Source organism: Toxorhynchites rutilus, chromosome 2 (genome assembly GCF_029784135.1).
Source record: "Toxorhynchites rutilus septentrionalis strain SRP chromosome 2, ASM2978413v1, whole genome shotgun sequence".
Classification (NCBI taxonomy): domain Eukaryota; kingdom Metazoa; phylum Arthropoda; class Insecta; order Diptera; family Culicidae; genus Toxorhynchites; species Toxorhynchites rutilus.
Genome location: NC_073745.1, coordinates 278,961,240 through 278,982,358, shown reverse-complemented (window position 1 = coordinate 278,982,358; position 21,119 = coordinate 278,961,240). Strand labels below are relative to the sequence as shown.

General features: G+C 36.7%; 1 protein-coding gene across 1 annotated transcript; it reads left to right on the top strand.

The window, feature by feature from the left end:
* Nucleotides 1-8,733: 8,733 nt before the first annotated feature.
* Nucleotides 8,734-9,640, top strand: LOC129770357 (general transcription factor IIF subunit 2-like). Its single transcript, XM_055773136.1, has one exon. It carries the CDS (start codon nucleotides 8,734-8,736, stop codon nucleotides 9,532-9,534), a length of 801 nt encoding a protein of 266 aa, XP_055629111.1. The 3' UTR covers nucleotides 9,535-9,640.
* The last annotated feature ends 11,479 nt before the right edge of the window (nucleotides 9,641-21,119 follow it).

Below are 21,119 nucleotides of genomic sequence, written 5' to 3'. Positions count from 1 at the left end.
CAAGAGCGCTTCTAATGCATCCAAAGATTAATACGTTGAGCTGGTTTCATCGCACCGATATTGGGCTTTTTGTTTAGAGAGTATCAACTGGTAGCGACAGCAACAAAATTGGAAAATGATTTTTATAAAAGTCCCCTATTGATCCGCAGGGACCAACGTAAGTCAGACGAAAAGTTCATCTTTGGTTCCCTAGCTCGGTCAGGGTTTGACGTTTGAAATAAGCCGGAAGAACTAGTGTATACTCGACAGGAAGAGGCAGAGTTGTTTGATGAAGTATCGTAAATGAAGCGCTGGGCGGTCTTACGGAAGTTGGCCGGAACTTAAACCATGGCCGATGAAAAGATGTATATCGGCGTGTTATTTTACGTTTTCTGTCTCTCATTTTGGCCATTCGCCCAAAAGTTTTCTATCGGGCGAAGCTGGGGAATGTTGGTAAGGTTGGTGGTCTTCGCGACAATGTTTATCTCCAGCCGATCCATCCTCCAGTGATCTTTGGTATAATGGGCTGGATCCCAGGTTCGGCATAAAGACAACATCACCTTCCCAACTCCGGCAAGCACTTGGTACTATATATCTCTCCGTTCACCAAATGACTCGAAAGAAGAGCGGCTTGGGCATTCCCTTCACGTCTGTCAGAGAAGGACCGTCTTCGAGAACTTGATGTGAATGATATATTCGACGTCATCGCTTACCTGGGGAACGTAAAGTACCCGGTCCCCTGCCATTCGTTGAATTCTAGCATCAAGTACGTCTCGTCTTTCATTATGAGTACGAGAAGAAGTTTTGAACTTCTTTCTCCGGAAGGAAGTTTTTTTACCAGCACCTCAAGCTACTCCTTCTGGGTGATTACCTGCTGCTTAGATATGGGGTGGAGCTTGCAGTATGTAAAAATGATCAAGTTGCTTGACAGTACTGCTGCTGCGAATCAACATCCTTCAATAATTTTTGTTGTAGACTTAATAAACGTAAGATTGAAAGAAAATTTTTAAATTTTCTTTCATCGCCATCCGAAATTAGTCCATTTTTTGAATGCATACGTTAACATTAAAATCAATGACAAATGAAATGGAATTTTCGAGCATTCCATTCGGTAATTTGAATAAAATTGTAGAATTTGAATCGTGCTTGCCAGGCGTAAATGCTCTGATTGAGCGAGTGATATTCGGGCGTAAACAAAATCTAAACCACCGAAAAACCACAACTGAGTGCCGATACTCAGAAAGAAATAATACTGATCAGTTTAGACTCGCTAAACTATGGTTTTTGTTCACATAACGTTTCGTTTTTTGTGTCCCGCGTTAGACTTCTGAACATCTGGTCACTTTAATTATATATTTTAACATGGGACTATGTCTTCAATTTCTATATATGGGGGTCACTCTACGAAAAATGTAACGATTCATTAAGAATTATCAAACGCATATTACTCAAAATCGTCATTGCGACATATGTTGTGTTATATACCATTAGACACGAAATTTATCCAGCATTTTTTCGCTTGAAACAAGAACAGTAAATATAGCCACTCGCTTTTGTCCCCGACGCAACGAACAATCTTTTTGCCTACAATTCGGCGTTAGCTCACAATGTAAGTGTTATATTCCCCATATTTTTCTTTCTTAGGAGCCCGTTTAACTTCCTCGAATGCACTTGCCAATTCTCCTTCCCCTTTCTTATGCATAAGCAAAATTGAATGAGATCAGTTGTCTTCTTGTCTTCTTCTGCATAATTTAATAAACAGAAGAAAAGGGTAGTAAGGGCTTTAATGATTTTTTGACGTAGGACTACGTCTAACCGGAAGATATAGGGGGTGAAATGGAAATCTAGGCACTGAACAAGTAGGAAAAAATGCAAGATTTGGAACGCTTATAACTCGAGCATTTCTCAATAGATCGCAAAGGTTTTTGCATCAATTGATAGGAAATTTATCTACGCATCTATCATAACGAATAACATTTCATTTTTCTTGAGATAAATAATTGAATAATTGTGAAATATCAAGCATTGTCAAAATGCACTATATGCCCATTTTTGATTGGTCCATTTTGTGCTCCTCAAATCGTACCGACCAAAACGGTCAACCAGAGCAGCAGCGAAATAGAATGAAGCACGATTGGAAAGGAAAAAGAAAAAAAAATGAACGAAACATTGGTCGCAGTCTCACACATGCGTAATTCTCGAGCCAGCCAGTCAGCTTAAAAATCCCCGCTCCGCTGCCGTAACGATCATTCTCATTCAAACCGTACACCATAACACATCAACAAACCAACCCAAGAAGCCATGTCTGGACATGGTAAAGGAGGAAAAGTGAAGGGAAAGGCAAAATCCCGCTCGAACCGTGTTGATCTGGAGTTCCCCGCAAGGGTAGCTAGGCTGAGCGCGTTAGTACCAGTGCACCAGTCCACCTAGCCGGCGTTATATAGTTTCGGCCGCCGAAGTGATCGAGTTGGCTGGTAAAGCTGCTCGCGACGATAAGAAAAACCGCATTCAGAACAGAACACATCAAGACAACAACAGGCAGTTGCAGCGAGTGGCAAACGCAATCGCAAAACGGCATCAGGTAGCAGAAGAAAAAAGTTTGTTCTTTATACAAACTGCTTTGGTGGCAAATCCAGAACAAGGCGGCATCGAGGGCGTTCGAAATGGTTTTTTTCAAAACCACGAGTACTAAGTTTTCTAAATTGGAACCATTCCATAAAACAAAGCGCTTTTCAGGGCCATTAAACCTTCCAAAAAAGAGTTTAGGAAATACAGTTCAATGCTTTCTAAAACAATATCCAAAATAATAATAAAACACAAATGGATTTTTTCATAATTTGTTTGCCAGGATATGATGAGTATGTGAATTTGGCAGTTGTTCTGAGCTTATTGATTTTCACCAATTCTTAAATTGCTTCTAGATTGAAAGTACAGTAATTTACACTTATCTCGACATTCAGGTAATTGGACGGACCTGTAATGCGACATATTTAGTTGGACATTTTTGTAAACATAGAGTTCGGGGTCCAAATCATGACCCCACATTGAAAGTCGACACTGTACCACTGTCATCGCAAATGTTCAATTACAGGTTAAAATTACCTCCAATCCGATACTGAGTGGTGGTAATGCGACGTGCCATTGAATGTAATTTACTGTAAAATATGTCACAAGCTGGATGGGAAGAAATTTTCCAACTGTGAAAGCTGTGGCGAGTGGCAAATGCAATCGCTAAACAGAAAGGTTTAGTCGAACAAGATGGGGATATCGAGTAATAACAAAACAATAAAATCTTTAGATTGAAGATAATTTTGTGATCCTGAAAAGGACCCTTTTTAGCCTGCATGTGAATCCAACGAGCGAACAAATCGTAATGAATGTATTTTTCTTTCTTCTTTCTTTGTTTTTAAGAGGCTTTAAACTTTGCAGTTCATTCGCCTCTATGTATTTTTTTGCCATCGCTCCCTTTTAACGCTCATTCGTTCGTCTCGTTGGACTCGCCCCTCTGGCTGAGTCTGCTGATTTGTCTCTATCCTGTGAGTGTGTACCGCTAGAGCATAAAACACGCGGACCCCAAAAAAATATCCTATTTTCTTTCAAACCGTAAACCCGTGTGGTTGTACGGCATCGGCATCGTGGACGTAACAAAGGAGGACAAGTTAAGGGAAAGGCAAAGTCCAACTCGAACCGTGCAAGTGTGCAGTTCCCTGTTGGTCGCATTCATTGATTGCTCCGCAAGGGTAACGGCCGAACGGATTGGTGCCGGAGCACCAGTATACCTAACAGGGATTATAGAGTTTCGGCCGTCGGAGTGCTCGAGTTGGCTTGCAAAGCTGCTCACGACAATTTGAAAACCTGCATCAAGAACAGAGCAGCTTCGGTTCGGCGCTCATCAAGGCAACAATTAGTTTCAGTGAGTGGCAAAGTGTTTCTCCGGCACGTCGCATTAAATGTAATTTACTGAACAATATGTCACAAGCTGGATGGGAAGAAATTTTCCAACTGTGAAAGCTGTGGCGAGTGGCAAACGCAATAGCTAAACAGGAAGGTTTAACCGAACAAGATGAGAATATCGAGTGATAACAAAAACACAACACCAAAGGTTCTTTTCAGAACCATCAACATATTCATAAAGAGTAAACAGTAAACTAATCCATTTTTCAGGTAGATAGGTAGGTATTCACGTAGGAGAAGAAAATAAAACAATATATTTAAAAAATATATTTAACAAAAGCTGTCCCCTTTGTATAGTCCTACGTCACTCCGGTTATGTCCTCGACATTACCCACCCGTCTTTTTGTATACAATTTTGAACAGAATGTGATTCCGGATTCTACCACGTTATCTCATCTAACCCGTAAAGGATAATAGTTCATACAGGAAACGGTTTTTTTAGGGCTTCCATTTGATGTATCAAAACACTAAAAAATTTGAACATGATTTTGAACAATGAAAAAACTCAATTCAAATGCAATTACTACACATAATCACAGTATGTTAAGATTCCGTCCGTCCCCCTAGGCTCAGACTCATCAACTTTTATGACACTATAGACTTCAAAACCAAGGTGCCCTGGAAAATCTTCATTACAAATACATGCAGTTGGGAAAATATTTGTTCACACCGAAATGTTTTCCCTAACACGTACTTCAAAACCAAAGAGCCCAGGGAAACAGGCATTGTAAATGCAATTGCGAGTCTAGGGCATTTTAACGTGTGACTACGCCTGTCTGCAGCTGAATCTCGAAATCTATTATGTGAATCACTGTTACTATTTGCCTTGAACATTTGAATTACTTTTGCTATAAAATCATGTGAATTATTTCAAGATTATATTAAGTATTACACCCACTGACATTTGACAGTTAGCAGGAAATGAAATTCTCTACAAATACTATCATATAACATAATAGTATTAAGGATGATTAGTAGAAGAATGTAGTTCAGTGTAGTAGGAGGCGATCTGGCGTAGTGGTAACATCCATGCCTCTCACGCTAAAGGTCACGAGTTCAATTCTCACTCCCGACATTCTTCCAAAAATGGAAGTAAAAAGTGACGAACCAGCCAAATGAGTTGAAAATCACTATAATACAGATATAGAATAATGTAGTTCAGTTGAAATAAAGCTATTGAAAAGTACACATCAAAATTCTATCTCGGCCACGTTTTTCGTAAGCAACCTCCGAAAAGGTCTTTTTTAGAGTGGTTCGACATAACCGCAAAGTGCTAGTGCTTGCATCGCGTAGTTCGAGTGAAAACTCCTCGAACGAAACCGCGTCTTGGACAACGCCTAACCGGAATGTATGGAAGGTAAAATGAAAACCGTAACACAAAACATTCAGGGAAAAATGAATGATGCAAGTACACGTAAGTGGAGGGGGTGGTATTTTCGTTCCCATCGAAGTAGGTTCAAAACAATCAAAACAATATCTTTCATCAAAAATACCATTTATTTTATTAATACCATTTATTTATTTATTGTATTATATTTTATATTTATATATAGGTGGGGATATTTCCTCTTAATTTGTGTATTTGGAATCAAAATCCACCCATTAATTAAAGACATTCGAAATCTTTCACTTTTTCCACACGAAACATTGAAATGGTCCCCTATACTAAAAGGTTAGCCGTAGTCCCACGTAAAAAAATCAAGAAAATTTATTTGAAAAATAAATCTGATTGAATCGGCGTGACTTATATCAAACGATTTCAGAAAAAAATGTATTTCTATTTGCATACTCAAGATATAGACGTAATCCTTTCTTCAAAATACAATATGAGGTGCTCAGAAGGAAAGGTGTGTAAATGAGTTGATCGATTCTCTCTCCGATTAACTCTTTTCTTTTTCTTTAGTTAATTACTCAACTGCAAAACGTTCCAATTTGTGTTTGCTATAGAAATTATGATGAGGTTCTGACCTATCATCGAAATTGTCAAATATAGCTAGGAATGTGTTTGTAGTAAAGTTATGACCAAAAAAAAAGTCGATGAAGAGAAAATCGAACATGTCACTTACAGGTCCTTCATTTTGAGCCCCTCATATACATATTGAAAGAATATAATTTTTCCAACGCTCTTGCTTTAAGTGCGATTCACATACAACATACACGTCACGTTCACGTCCCGTCACGTCACGATATGTCAATGATTCTGAAATTCTCATGAAAACATTCACATACACCAGCAACATAACGACCCGTCAGCATACGTTCAACGAAAACGACCGGCAGGATTTGTAGAAAAGAATAATTGACGGAGACGGACGGCTCGTTTGGTTTCTGTCTGGGCTTTGTGTATCGGCTTTTGTTTTGATTTGATTGTACAGTAATTTACATCTAAATCGACATTAAGCTAATTTAGCAGATCTGTGATGCAACACGTTTAATTAGACATTTTTACCTCTAATTGGACATATTTGTAAACATTGAGTTCGGGGCCCAAATTATGGCCCCGCATTGAAAGCGCCACCAGTCGCGAATTTCCAATTACTGGTCAAAATCGACTCCAATGCGACACTGAGTGGTGCCTCAGCATATCGCATTATAGGTAACTTACTGTACTTTTTATATCTCTTAGCTCCAAATTTCGGAGTGAAAATCATTCGCGACTAGTTGAGAGAATTATTATATTAATTATTATTGTTGAATAAGTGTCGGACTGCGGAGTTTAAGCATTTAAAAAATTGAATTCAATGATTTTCATTGAATTTTTCAAAATTTAGAACTTTTTCTAGGCATGCTGATTTCAAAAAGGGCATTGCGACACCATGAATAAAATAAAATAAATCTTTCGTTTGGCATTTGACGTGACGGTGCTGGTGGAAGCATTGACTGCATGTGTGAATTGGTAGAGACGTTGCTATGTGGATCACACATTAGGCCGTTTTCACCGGTACGGAAATGTTCCACCGACTATACGAAAACATATTGGCCAAATATTACGAAAACAAAATTTGACGACTGCTGCGCTCTCTATATTTGAAAAATATAAATAAAAGAGGATACAAGTATCATACAATGATGAACATTGAAAATATGCATGCAATATTGCATCAAATCTTGCTCTGTTATTGAACATCAAATAGCATGCAATTGCGCGAGCTTCAACATTTATCCAGTAGTGGTGTACGAAATCGAAATTCCTCCGATTCCTCTATTCGGCTCGGCGTATGACGTAATTTGCTGGAGGTACAATGTTCCCGAAGACGAATGATAACTATAGTTGTCAGAAGAACAGAACAGAAGTGTGCTTTTCTGTTATCCACTCGGATAATAAAAAGAAGCTTAATAGTAAGGTATTTCACTCGTGGTGTAGAATAAATTGGTTTGTTACTATTAGCTGTATCCGGTGCGAATGTTGCGATACATCCATCTGAAATTTAATTTAAATAAAAAATATACAAAAATATTTATTTTATTTTTAATATAGTTATAATATAGCAATGTAACAGCAGTCTGGTTTATTGGCGTTTTGAATACACAATATTTCTTTATCAAATAGTTCCACAGTCCACTACAATCCCCATTTCTCGAAGAATATTCTAGCCTAACCAATTGTTCTTCAAAATACTATACAAAATAAAAATTGTACATTTTTCATTAAAAGAAAAAACAGTCGCAAATTCGAACATATTTTTAGTTCGATTACACATAATTACACATATCATACTAAATGGGATAGATTTATGCGTTGTTTCTTATCTAAATTTGTTTAAATCATTAAAATAAGCTGGTCTTATTCACCTAGAGTAGCAATTGAAATTATGTAATACCTCCAAAAACGTAGTAAGAAACACAATGTTTCGCATGAACAGACTGCGTTTTGGTTGGGGTGGTATATTTTTCAGGGCCATAACCGCAAAAGGAACACCTTAAAGAGCAATATGTGATAAAGTATATCAGCTTTAGAAAACATAACATTGTAAGTTGTGAGACAGTGGATGCATATTTCACCTAAAAAAATCGAATGCGAATTAGTCACTGAATTCAAACAAAATATCTGTTTACCTCTTCTAGAATATTTGAAACATCATTCAAACTGATGATTTGTCGGAGATATCAGGTCGGATAGAATAAATTTCAACGGAAATTCTTTAAATGCAATGCGCGCAAAATTACATCCGAATGGATGCCGGGAAAGCAATTTTTTGTTTTTGTTTATTATTTTCAAAATTTGACTGTTTCATACATAGCATAGTGTCTCAAATAGCTTCATATGTTCTAAGAATATGATAATCTAGAAATATCGATTGGGTTTAGCCAAATTATCGAAATATAAGCAGCGGTTCATTTTATCACCCCTGTTCATTTTAATCGCATTTCCCCTAGTTGTAAGATCGTCCTGTGCGATTTACTGCGAGTTATGTTATATTTGTGTATCGTTTTAAATTCACTTTCACACTCAATATTGTTCAATGAATATAATTCAAAACATTTTCAATCAAACAGATTGTAATCTATAAAATTACTTTTTTATGGTATACCGAAAACAAATGGCTAGAAAATCCTTCTTCGAGTAACTGCCTCCGAACCAATTAGCAGCATGTCTTGATTTGATAGAGAAGTGACATAAAATCGACCCCTCTATTTCGAGGTACTTTGTTTTTGGTACGGATATGTACAGGATAACAGGTAGTTCAATGCAAAATGCTATCGATATGGCTACCCAATTATCTCATAATGTAGAAAATATTACCTGTTATTGATGTATATAAGCAGAAAAATACCCGGAAACAAATCTCTATTCTGAAGATGTCCAACCAAAATACTATACCTCGCCCCGATTTCGATCTTTCAAACGCCGGCCGTGGCGTTTGGTTGGTAAAAGTGCCCAAGTACATCGCTCAAAGATGGGAGAAAACACCCGCCAACATTGAGGCTGGTAAATTAAGGATCAACAAGTACAGAGGTCAGAAGCCGCAGATTACCCTAGATCTCTCGGATGCGGTGTTGAAGCTGGAAGCGGATAAAATACCCACCTCTCATATACTGGATGTGTCGTCTGTCACGAAACAAACTCTGGGAGCATTTTCTCACGTGGAAGGAAGTACTCCGGACAAAGAAGACGCAGCCCCACAGCCCGATAAACTTTGCATGGAGGGTCGATTCGTACAGAAGCTCGAGTGTCGACCGCAGGCGGACGATTGCTACATGAAGATGAAACTCGAATCAATCCGAAAGGCTGCTCAGCCGGCCCGGCAAACCAAAGCGCTCGATCGAATTGTTAATAACTTCAAACCGGTCGCGGACCATAAGCACAATATTGAGGAGAAGGCGCGTAAAAAGGCGGAAGGGAAGCACTTGCGCGAGGATAAGAACAAGATACTCGACATTCTGTTCAATGCCTTTGAAAAACATCAATACTATAACATCAAGGATTTGGTTCAGATTACGCGTCAGCCGATTACTTATCTCAAGGAAATCCTGAAGGAAGTCTGTGATTACAACATGAAGAATCCGCACAAAAATATGTGGGAATTGAAAAGAGAGTATCGCCACTACAATGATGAAGAGAAGAAAGAGAATATCAATGATTGTGATGATAGTGACTGATGACGGTTACAAAATACCTAGAAATACCTAGAAATAGTTTATTTTGCTAAAGTAGAATATACCTTCAACATTTTTATTAAACAACTAGCTGACCCGGCAAACTTCATCCCGCTCACAATTTATTTGTCGCTATCATATCCACGTTTTCTTACTAAGCGCAGGTTCATGGGTCCAATCGCAGAACTGTTCATTGATTGATCTTCTAATCTACCCTTTAAAATGATCTTTTACTATAAAATTCCTCGTATTATCAGATTATTTTCAGACACAATCCTCGTTCATAATTTTTCAACCACTTGCAAATATCATGTTTCTCCGCTACATGGAATAAATGTTTGATACAGAAAATTTGATAGAATAAAGACATCCCTAAAATGGACAATTCCTTTCTCTGTTTTGTTCTCATCAACACATTCGGTGATCCATTTTTATTTATATGGATAGAAGACGATATAGGAGTGCGTTTTATCACAATAAAATTTATTTACACTTTTGAACGAAGATCAATTTCGTTAGCGCAAACATCAAATGAACAACGCTTGTCAATATGTTATTATAGAACATGTGCGAACTGAATTTTCGTATTTTCACATTTTCCTTCAGAGTTTTCCGAAAATTTTCGATAGTGATATTTATGGGACCCCCTCTCCATTCCAGAGGAGAGAGGAGTGTTATAGGAGTATCTAATCACCATGAAATCATTTACCTAACCTAAAACCTCCACAAGCAAAATTTCGTTTCATTTTCTTGATTAATTCTCAAGTAATGCAGAAATTTGTGTTTCATTTCTAGTGGCAAACGCATTATTACCGACCGTCTTGCTATATGATGAGCTACGCCTTCCAGGGTTTACCTGAAGTTACTTCAATGTGCTCATTAAGTGCTGTTTTGATGATTGCATCCACATACTAACAAGGTAAAAATCCGTTACTGATACTACCTGGTGATCTTTAGTTAGGATTAGACAACAATCTTCATAATATAATCTCTATCAACTTTGAAGCCACCAGTTCCTTTGAACCGTTTTCTTCGGTGTTTTGTTCAGCGATTTCAACTCAACAAACATACATTGACGATACTTTCCATTTATTTGGTATAAAATATTTTGAATACATTGATTCTTTTGATGCATATTTATTACTCACACATTTGACTAGCTGAACGTGCAATGAAATTCCGAGAAAAATTTTCTGTTGATTGTTTATTCCTAAAAATTGAAAACAATCTTTATTCTTGGCATCGCAAAATTGAGTGTACACTTTAAATTTCTCGGAACAAATTAGTCTTATAAGTGAGTTTCTTCGCGAATTAGCGTACTTTTTTTCATCAGTAATTGGTGTCAGTACTTAACCATTGCTTGGGCAGTGTTGGTTTTTGTTTTTATCGATGTTTGATTTTTTTATCAAAATGGCAAGTTAGAGAAAGAAATAGATATTGTTACACATACAATGAGTATGAATTGTCGTGGAAAGACATTGCAGGAAAAAGCAGCTGCTGTCGGAAAAATTCACTCTACAGTAAAGAAAATCATAAACAAGTGGAAATACGAAGGAACCATGGGAGACCTGTCTGCGCAGACACTATCGAAAGAGCAGCTTACAGGAACAACCTGAGACGTCGTGTTGGCCGTGAAAATTATTTCAACTCAAAGGTAAATATGAAAAACCACCAGTCGAAAGTATGATCATGGTTTGTCCACTTTTTTGAATGCTCTAATTCAGCACACCTTTGTCAAATCAGGTATTCGAATGTTCCAAAACATATAAATAAAATTGCCTTTTCATGATTTACAGTAGTTTTATAGTATTTTTCTACGGAATCACATGTTTTAAAGGATTATAAAATACACCATCTATTGGTGGAAATGCGCCCCTCATTCGAGTTAGCTTTTAATCGATCACCAGATGATTATTTCGCACGTATTCAGACCGTTTCTGGATTAACACACTTACAAATATTGTAAACATCATTCTTGCATTGCATTGTATCAGATTTACATAGCTAAACCATTAAATTAACGCATTTTGATGAACTCAATTCTGATCTTGAGTTGTCCAATTCAATAATGTTATTTTGTCTACATGATTTCTATGGCAACCGCTTGGCGCGCTGCAGTTTGTTTATTGTGTCCTTCGCGCATAACAGAAATAAAGTTTTTTCTGTATTGAGTGTGTTGAGGGTAACACTTTTAAAATGCCCAAGATAATGCAATATTGTTAAGCAAGCCTAAATTATGAATGGATCAATATGATGACAGTAAACTCAAGCAATGATAAATGCAACATCTACTTGAGAATTCGAATGTTTTTACCATGATCATTTTTTGGACAAACCATGATCAGTGCTCAATGGTCCAGGAGATGCATTTAAGTGGAAATTAGCATTTAGAGCTTGACAGTTATTCTCTTGACAAAAACTGTCTTAGACAAAGTTGTTACTCATGATAGAGCGCTCGTTTTTATGTTGTCAGAAATAGGGTGACCAAAATTGTCGATGAAATAAAAAATATAACTTTCTTATCTTTATAGATAGAGGTAAACAATGACAATGTTGTAGCTCCAATTATTTGAGATATCTTTGTAGAACAAAGTTTTTCTCTATCTCTTGAAATATATACCGATATAGCGCCTTTTTTCTAAGTTACGTTAGGGTCACCATGAAAAAAAAAAGTTTTTTTGCTCTAATTTTTGTATTTCAAATTTTACATGCAAACTGTCTTCGAAAGACTTTCAAAGCTTACTAATACAAACATTTTTCGATGCAGAACTTGTCAATATCTCAACTTTACACAAAGTTATTGATATTTCTTCCCAAAAAACATGCTCTTTTTATTTGTTTGTCATTCTTTCTGGGGCAAACATAAAAAATGTTTGTTGACGGAATTTGAAAGCAGAAAGAACAAATTTCACTCTATATAATATGTGATTTTCAAAACCATGTTATTTTTTGTGTTGAGTAAATTAAAATTGAAATCATAAGTTTTTGGATGAAAATCCATCAATAACTTTGAGCAAGATTAAGATATTGACATGTTCTGCATCGCAAAATATAGGTATTGATAAGCTCTAAAAGTCGTACGAAGACTTTTTTAATGTAGAATTTTAAATATAAAAGATAGAGTAAAAAACCCGTTTTTTCATAGCTACCCCGATGCAACTCAAATAGAAGGCGCTAAAAACAACTTTGTGGGAGATATTTATTGTTCAGACAAAAACTGCCTTAGACAAAGTTGTTACATATGATAGAGCGCTCATTTTTATGTTTTCAAAAATAGGGCGACCAAAATGGTCGATGAAATGAAAAATCTAACTTTCTTATCTTTATAGATAGAGATAAACATAGTTCAACAATGTTGTAGCTCATGTTATTTTAATCAACTTTGTTGAACAAAGCTTTTTTCTAACTTTTAAAATAGTCGATTGAACGCTTTTTTCAAAGTTGCATTGGGGTGACCATGAATAAACGAGTTTTTTCTGCTTTAACTTTTACATTTAAAATTCTACATCAAAACTGTCTTCGTACGACTTTTAGAGCTTATCGATATCAACATTTTGCGATGAAGAACTTGTCTATATCTTACTCCTACATTATTGATGGTTTGATGGTTGATGGTTATTGATGGAAAAAAGAATGTCAAACAAATGAAAATAGCATGTTTTTTTTGGGAAGAAATATCAATAACTTTGAGTAAAGTTGAGATATTGACAAGTTCTGTACCGAAAAATGTTTGTATTAGTATGTTCTAAAAGTCTTTCGAAGACAGTTTGCATGTAAAATGTGAAACATAAAAGTTAGAGCAAAAAAATAGTTTTTTTCATGGTGACCCTAACGTAGCTTAGAAAAAAGGTGCTATATCGGTTATTTCAAGAGATAGAGAAAAACTTTGTTCTACGAAGATGTCTCAAATAATTGAAGCTACAACATTGTCGAACTATGTTTACCTCTATCTATAAAGATAAGGAAGTTAGATTTATTATTTCATCGAAAATTTTGGTCACCCTATATTTGACTACTTAAAAACGAGCGCTCTATCATGAGCAGTGCCACAAATTATCAAAATTTATTCACGAATGGAGGAATTTACTTTTTCCTAGTGTCGGATGAATTCTTTTCTGTTGATACTCAACATTATATCTGTCCTAATGAGTATAACACAAGAGTCGAGACGCGTGAACTTTGCGCAATATATTAAACGAAAACAGCACGAATGAATTTCTAAAAGCCTACATTCAGGCACTTTCCTTACTGTCGATAATTTCAGATGATTATCACGAAAGCCAAATTGATCTTCATCGCTTGCAGTGAATTTATTGAGAACGTGTTTTATTAACATATTCAAAAAAAAGAAAGGAACAGGTATTCGGAAAAGCCAACATTATGGGTTTCATTGAGCGTTGACCGTTGTGCGGCGGCAAGCGGTTGAATATCATTAAACCGAAAATCAAAACAAGATTAGGTTCATTTTCCGTTCGGCTATTATTTTCACCCATTGACCATATGATTGGTGGTGTATGTCGTTTCCGAACGATCGGAAGTAGATTCATAAAACATAGTCAAAGAGTTATACTATACATTGCAATGTCGAAGTCACCAAAAACAAAACTTTTATGCCTTCCCTTACCATTAAACGATTTAACACTCAATTGGTTGACGTTGAATTTTACGCTTCGATTCTCACTTACACGCAGTGATCTTCAAGTTCGACGTTTCGAATATCATGACGGAAATGAAGATGCAAATGGAAAATGAACTTCATGGCATGTTGATGGGGATATTCATCCCACTCGTGTTCATTAATAGTGTTGTTTCATATTTATCGACTCTCGCTTGAACAGTAGATCATCAATACAAGGTAAGTTGAAATTTGCCGTATTTGAATGTCGTGAACGTGAATATTTTCGGCACTGATCATGAGTAATAACTTTGTCTAACACAGTTTTTGTCTAGAGAATAACTGTCGTGCTCTAAATGCCAATTTCCACTTAAATACATCTCCTGGGCCATTGTGCAGTGGTCAAACCATGATTATAATTCCTCTTTGAGGAAAATCGTTAAAAACATAAAAATTTGAATAAATTCAACGCCTTATGGTAGTATTAGCAACTAGAGACTTGGGGATTTTCAACAAACCCAAACTCGTATCGATTATATGTTATTTTCATGAAGAAAAATTGATTTGCATTTACTAGTTGCCCAAATCGGACAAACCAAGATCATTTTCCCTATTCATGAATAGTTTCATTTGGTGGATGAAGTGCAAAATTGTTGTATATATATGTTGTATTTTTCAAAAAAATAATATTGGGTTGGGGAAAAAGAAATGTCGTATTTTGTCAATATATGGTTACACTTAAATATATCTTGTGTTGTACTTATCGCATCGGGTCATATTATACGGCTATTTAAAGACGACAATCTGTGCTACAAGTGTCGTTCTGACAGTGTTGTGATTGTCCTTTTCAGCCTCAAGTTATAGCGCGTCAAAGATGGAGTCCACCAAGCAAGAAATCCGCCATATTTTAGGTTTTTACTACCTGCGAGGTAAAACTGCAACGAAGGCGGCCGAAAAAAATCGTGTAGTTTATGGACCCAATACTGATAATGAAGTTGCCTTCGCAACAAGTTTGCGAACAAAACGGCGCATATTTGACTTAAATTGGATAATTTCAAGTATGTTAAATAAAGCGTCAAATTTCGATCAGAAATACGACATTTATTTTTCCCCAACCCAAAATTTTCCTGTTACGCTTTGTCATGAAAACTAGTTTGAGAGTATTTACCATGTGTATATTATGTAGAAGTGTAGGGTAAATGATCTTGGTTTGTCCAGTCGAAAATATGATCATGGTTTGCCCACTTTTTTGAATGCTCTAATTCAGCGCTACTGTGTCAAATAAGGCCTTCGAATGTTTCGAAACATATAAACGAAATTGCCTTTTACATGATTTATAGTAGTTTGTAGTATATTTTTACGAAATCACATGTTTTAAAGGATTATAAAATACACCTTCTATTTGTGTCAATGCGCCCCTCATTCGAGCTAACTTTTAATCGATCACCAGATGATTATTTGGCACGTATTCAGACCTTTTCTGGATTACAACACTTATAAATATTGTGAACATCATGCTTGCTCACCATTTGTATCGGATTTACATAGCTAAACCATTAAATTAACGCATTTTGATGAACTCAATTCTGATCATGAGTTGTCCAATTCAATAATGATGTTTTGTCCAAGACGGCTCTATGGTATTAGGTGAGGCCGTTTCGTCACTAAGTTGGTTATGAAAACAGTACGGAAAAAAGCAGAAGGGGAATTATTTCCTTGAAGCGTGAAAGAGACAGACTGATCACGAGCGAGCTCCGGCACAAGTGTATTGTGTTTTGTTTACAAACAAAACACAGTAGATTTCCAAGATGGCTGAAGAGTGGTTTTAGCAAGTTGGCCCACCTTAGGATATACTTCTACGCGCCTTGGTTTTGTCCACATGATTTCTATGGCAACCGCTTGGCGCGCTGCAGTTTGTTTGTTTGTTTATGGTGTGCTTCGCGCATAGCAGAAGTATGGTTTTTCTGTGTTGATTGTGTTAAGGTGAACACTTCTAAAATGCCCAAGAAAAGGCAATATTCTGAAGAAAGCCTAAATTATTAATGAATCAATATGATGACAGTAAACTCAAGCAATGATAAATGCAACATCTAATTGTGAATTCGAATGTTTTCATTCAAACATGGTGATTTCTAAAACCGGACAAACCATGATCATTTTTTTGGGCAAACCATGTTCAGAGGTGGTCAAACCATGATCATATTTCTTCTTTAAGGAAAATCGTTAAAAAACATAAAAATTTGAATAATTTTAACACCTTACGGTAGTATTAGCAACTAGAGACTTGGGGCTTTTCAACAAACCCAAACTCGTATCGATTTTGTGTGATTTTCATGAAGAAAAATCGATTTGCATTTACTAGTTGCGTGAAAACACCCCAAATTGGACAAACCAAGATCATTTACCCAATTTTAAAATATTATTGGCAACCTTTCAGAATTGACCAGAATTGAATTTTGATGGGATCAAAAGGGTGTGAACCACTATGATCTGTTGAAACCTGGTCTAACGATCAATGGAGACTTATACAGAAAACAATTGATCCGTTCGAAGCGAGCTATTGCTGAAAAACGTCCAGATTATGCGACCAGACACGAGTCGATAATACATATTCTTCATGTTGATTTTCGAGCTAAAAACTATTTGGAAAATAGCTGGTGAAAAATTGTGGTTCACCCGCCCTATATCCAGACCTTGCTTCTCTACTAAAGGGCGAACACGGAATTTTTGCGACACCGAAAATGTCATGCCAATTTTCTTATAATGTTTAGAATCAAACCAAAATTTTAGGGTAGTTTTATACATATATTTACTTCAAAAATCGAAAGAAAAGTTAATCGATGGAGCCTTGAGTGTAAAATTGAACGCATTTTCGCTTGATGTCCTCCATCAAAGTCTTTACAGTGTCATCCGGTAGTAGTTTCTCAGTTTTTTTTTTGCATTTTCTTAACTTGTCCTTCTCGTCTTTGACTGTCTTCTTGTTCTTCCGAAGTTCCCGCTTCATTATTGCCCAGTACTGCTCCACCGGACGCAGCTCCGGATAGTTTGGCGGGTTCATGTCCTTTGGAACAAAATGGACAAAATTAGCCTCATACCACTCCAGGACACTTTTAGAATAGTGGCATGATGCCAAATCTGGCCAAAATAGCGGAGCTTCGTCGTGCTGCTGCATGAACGGCAAAAGGCGTTTCTCGAGGCACTCAGATTTGTAGATCTCGCTATTTACTTTCCCTTTTGTCACGAAAGGCTCACTCCTCAGTCCGCAAGAGCAGATGGCCTGCCAAACGAGATATTTGGAGGCGAACTTCTACATTTTCTTCTTCTTAAATTTGTCGTCCACATCGAACTTGCTCTTGCCGGTGAAAAACTCCAACCCCGGATTTTTTTTTTAAAATCGGCTTTTATATACGTTTCGTCGTCCATCACACAGCAGCCATATTGTGTCAGCATCTTCTCGTAGAGCTTCCGAGCCCGAGTTTTAGCCGTCGATTGTTGCCGCTCATCGCGGTTTGGGAAGTTCTGTACCTTGTATGTATGTAGTCCAGCTCTCTTCTTTGCATTCTGGACGTAGCTCTGCGACATGCCGATCTTTTTAGCCAAATCACGGCTTGAGACGTTGGGATTTGCTTTAATCATCCGCTTCACCTTTCCCTCCGTCTTTTTGTTCGCCGGTTCCGGTTTTCTTCCAGCTCCTTTGCCGTGGTCCAACGTCAACCGCTCCTGGAACCGCTTCAACACTCTGGAGACGGTCGAATGGTGAATGTTCAACATTTTTCCCAACTGCCGGTGCGACAGGTCAGGAAATTCCAATTTTGACATCAAAAGATGAACGCTTCTCGCGCGACAGAGTCCAACAGCGATAGCCAATACGCTTAAATGCGTTTTTCATGCAAAAAAATGTACGAATTAAGTTGCATACACAAAGTAGGTAATAGGCAACAATCCAAGTCGATTTTCAAACTAAATGAAAATTTAATGAACAGACCGATAACGTTGACATGTTTATGGGTGCCGTGTTAACGACTCATAATGCATGGTGCAGAAATTGTGTAACGCTAAAAAAATGTAATAGTTTTGGCCTTTATTTTTAACTGAGGTAAAAATAGGTGGGTTATATATGGGTGGGTTATATTATGATATATACCCTCGACAAAAAAAAATTAGAGGAACGGAGTGTGAAGTCGGAAATTTTAAGTGATTTTCGACATGCCGTATCTTCGAGAAAAATCAACACATATCGATGGGATGTACATCATTTTGAAACTACAACTCTCAGGTATTAGAATATTTTACGTACATATTTTTATCTTGGTGTGTGTAGGTGCAGTGGGCTACAATATCGGGAAGAAATGAAAAATGAATTTTATCTGTTTTTTCAAAAAAAATTTGGACTAACCAACTTAACAGCAAATCCAATTAACTTTATCAACCAGCTTCAATTTGGTTCCTAGAAAGTTCCTGTAGGGCCTTCCCATACAGATATATTTCAGTTTGAATGAAAAGTTATTCCTTCGTCTTTGATGATGAATTATTTAATAAACAACCATCGCACCGCAAATCGGAAGGCAGTTTTGAAAACTCAAATAAATTCTGCATAAGAATAATTTGTTACTTTGACGAAGAAACATTTATTCAAATTTTTTGCTGCGATTAAAAAAAAGTGACAAAAACAGGATTTTTATGGTGCTTTACAAAATCCACTGTAATTTCGAAAATATCGCAGTAAGTTCTAATGTTTGCAGGCAAATTTTTAGCCTAGTGTATTCCTTTAAACATCTGTGAACGTTTCATATTGATAAGTACAGCCGTTCTAGCCGATTTTTCAAAGTTTGGAATAAATTAGAGGGGCATTTAATAGTATTTTTTACATATTTTTTTATATAATTTTATGATCTTTGATCACAAGCAACCCCACAAGGCATCCTCCCTATTGAAAAATATCACGTGGTTTATGGACGACCCCCCAAAACAAACAAATTCTGCTATAAATATAAATGATTTTCTTTAGATTACAAATTGAAACAATCATCATCATCATTATCATCATCATCATCATCATTATCATTATCATCTTCCTCTTCTTGTTCATAACTGCCATCAGATTCATTGTCATTTTTTCCTGATTTAACAATTGTTTTCTTCAATAAAAACAATACTTCATCTGGGAGTTTTTTACAATTACTTTTCCTCTTTTCAAAATAAGCGTTTCTACAAAATAAGGTTTTGTGCATAAAAATCCCCTTTTTATTAATTTTTATATTGTCGGGCCTAATATGAACAAACAAAAATACAATATCTAATGAAAGAGATTTATCCTGTACAAGCTGACCCGGCAAACTTCGTCCCGCCCAAAATTTGTTTTTTTGTTATCAATACCTTCAAACATTCACGTTTTCTTACTAAGCGCAAGTTCATCAGTCCAATCGCAGAACTGCTCATTGATTGATCTTCTAATCGACCCCGTTGTATTTACCTTTTACTAAAAAATTCCTAGTACTTCTACCAAAACTCATCACTATAATATCAGATTATTTTCAGACATAATTCTCGTTCAAGATTGTTCAACCACTTGCGAATAACATGTTTCTCCGTTACATGGAATAAATCTTTGATACAGAAAATATGATAGAACAAAGACAGAACCCTCCCCTCTTCTCTCCTTAGAGAGGGAAGAGGAGTGTCTATTCACCATAGAAACGTTTCGTGCCCCCTAAAATCAACACATGCCAAATTTGGCTCCATTTGCTTGATTAGTTTTCGAGTTATGCAGAAATTTGTTTTTCATTTGAATGACAGCCCATCCTAAGATAGGGGGGAGGTATATCTAACGATTGTGTCACATTTACCCGAAACCCACTCACCCGAATGACAGTTACCCGAAAAACATTCACTTGAATTCCACTCAACCGAATGTAACAAATACCCGAAAGCGACCGCTACCCGAATGTAACATCTACCCGAATTGACACTTACCCGAATGCGGCATTTACCCGAATGCGGCATTTACCCGAATGCAACAATTACCCTAATGTAACAATTACCCGAATGTAACATCTACCCGAAAACGACACTTACCCAAAATAAGGATATATTTAAATAATACACAAATTTTACTATATTTGTATTTGTATTCGTATATTTAATTCTGATCAGTGTTATATAAAGATCATATTTGTCTCATACATTCATTTCCATTCAAAAAGTATTTTTCGTGGGAAGTACAATTCGAGAAATACTGGCATTGAATAAAATCCTTTTCAAATAATGAAAAGTGAAAGAATGCAGTTTTATAACGTATTATTAAGTCCATCCATTCTTATGGATGACGCAGCCCGTTTACGAGCGTCAGACGCCATACGTTTATCTGGTGCATCACGTTTGCAACCAGGCAATCAAAATGCATGACATGCATAATCAACCGGGCAAACGTAATACACCAGGTAAACGTATGCAGTCCGACGCTCGCTAACGCTCGGTCGGACCTGACTAAAGGATCGTCTCCTATGTTTCAAACAAACCGTGTCTAACCACCGTGAAAACTATTATTGCGCCCTAAAACCTCCATATGCCTAATGTGGTTGCATTTGCTTGATTAATTCTCGAATAATGTAGAAATTTGTGTTTAATTTGTATGGCAGACATCCCCCCCCCCCTCTTCTAGTCTTCTAAATACGAATGAACTGCTCAAAGTGAACATTGGAGAACAAGTGAATGGTTTTCTCAAAGTATCACAATCTCAAAACTAGTGAAAAAAATATAACAAAAAGTGGTATTTTTTGGGGCACCATTTTCATAGTTTGCCGGAGGCGCTGTCTACCCACACTTTGTCGCTGCACCAGCAGATAGATTGAAGTGCTGTATGTTTACAATGACACGAACCAGCAATATCATCATCTGGTTTTATAGAAGTTGGGCAGAGTGTACTATACACATACTTGCCTCTCGCTTGAGTAAATGCTGTATCAGTATGGGT

Coding starts and splice junctions, on each gene's coding strand:
- LOC129770357 (XM_055773136.1), top strand. CDS start 8,734: ATGTCCAACCAAAATACTATACCTCGCCCCGATTTCGATCTTTCAAAC.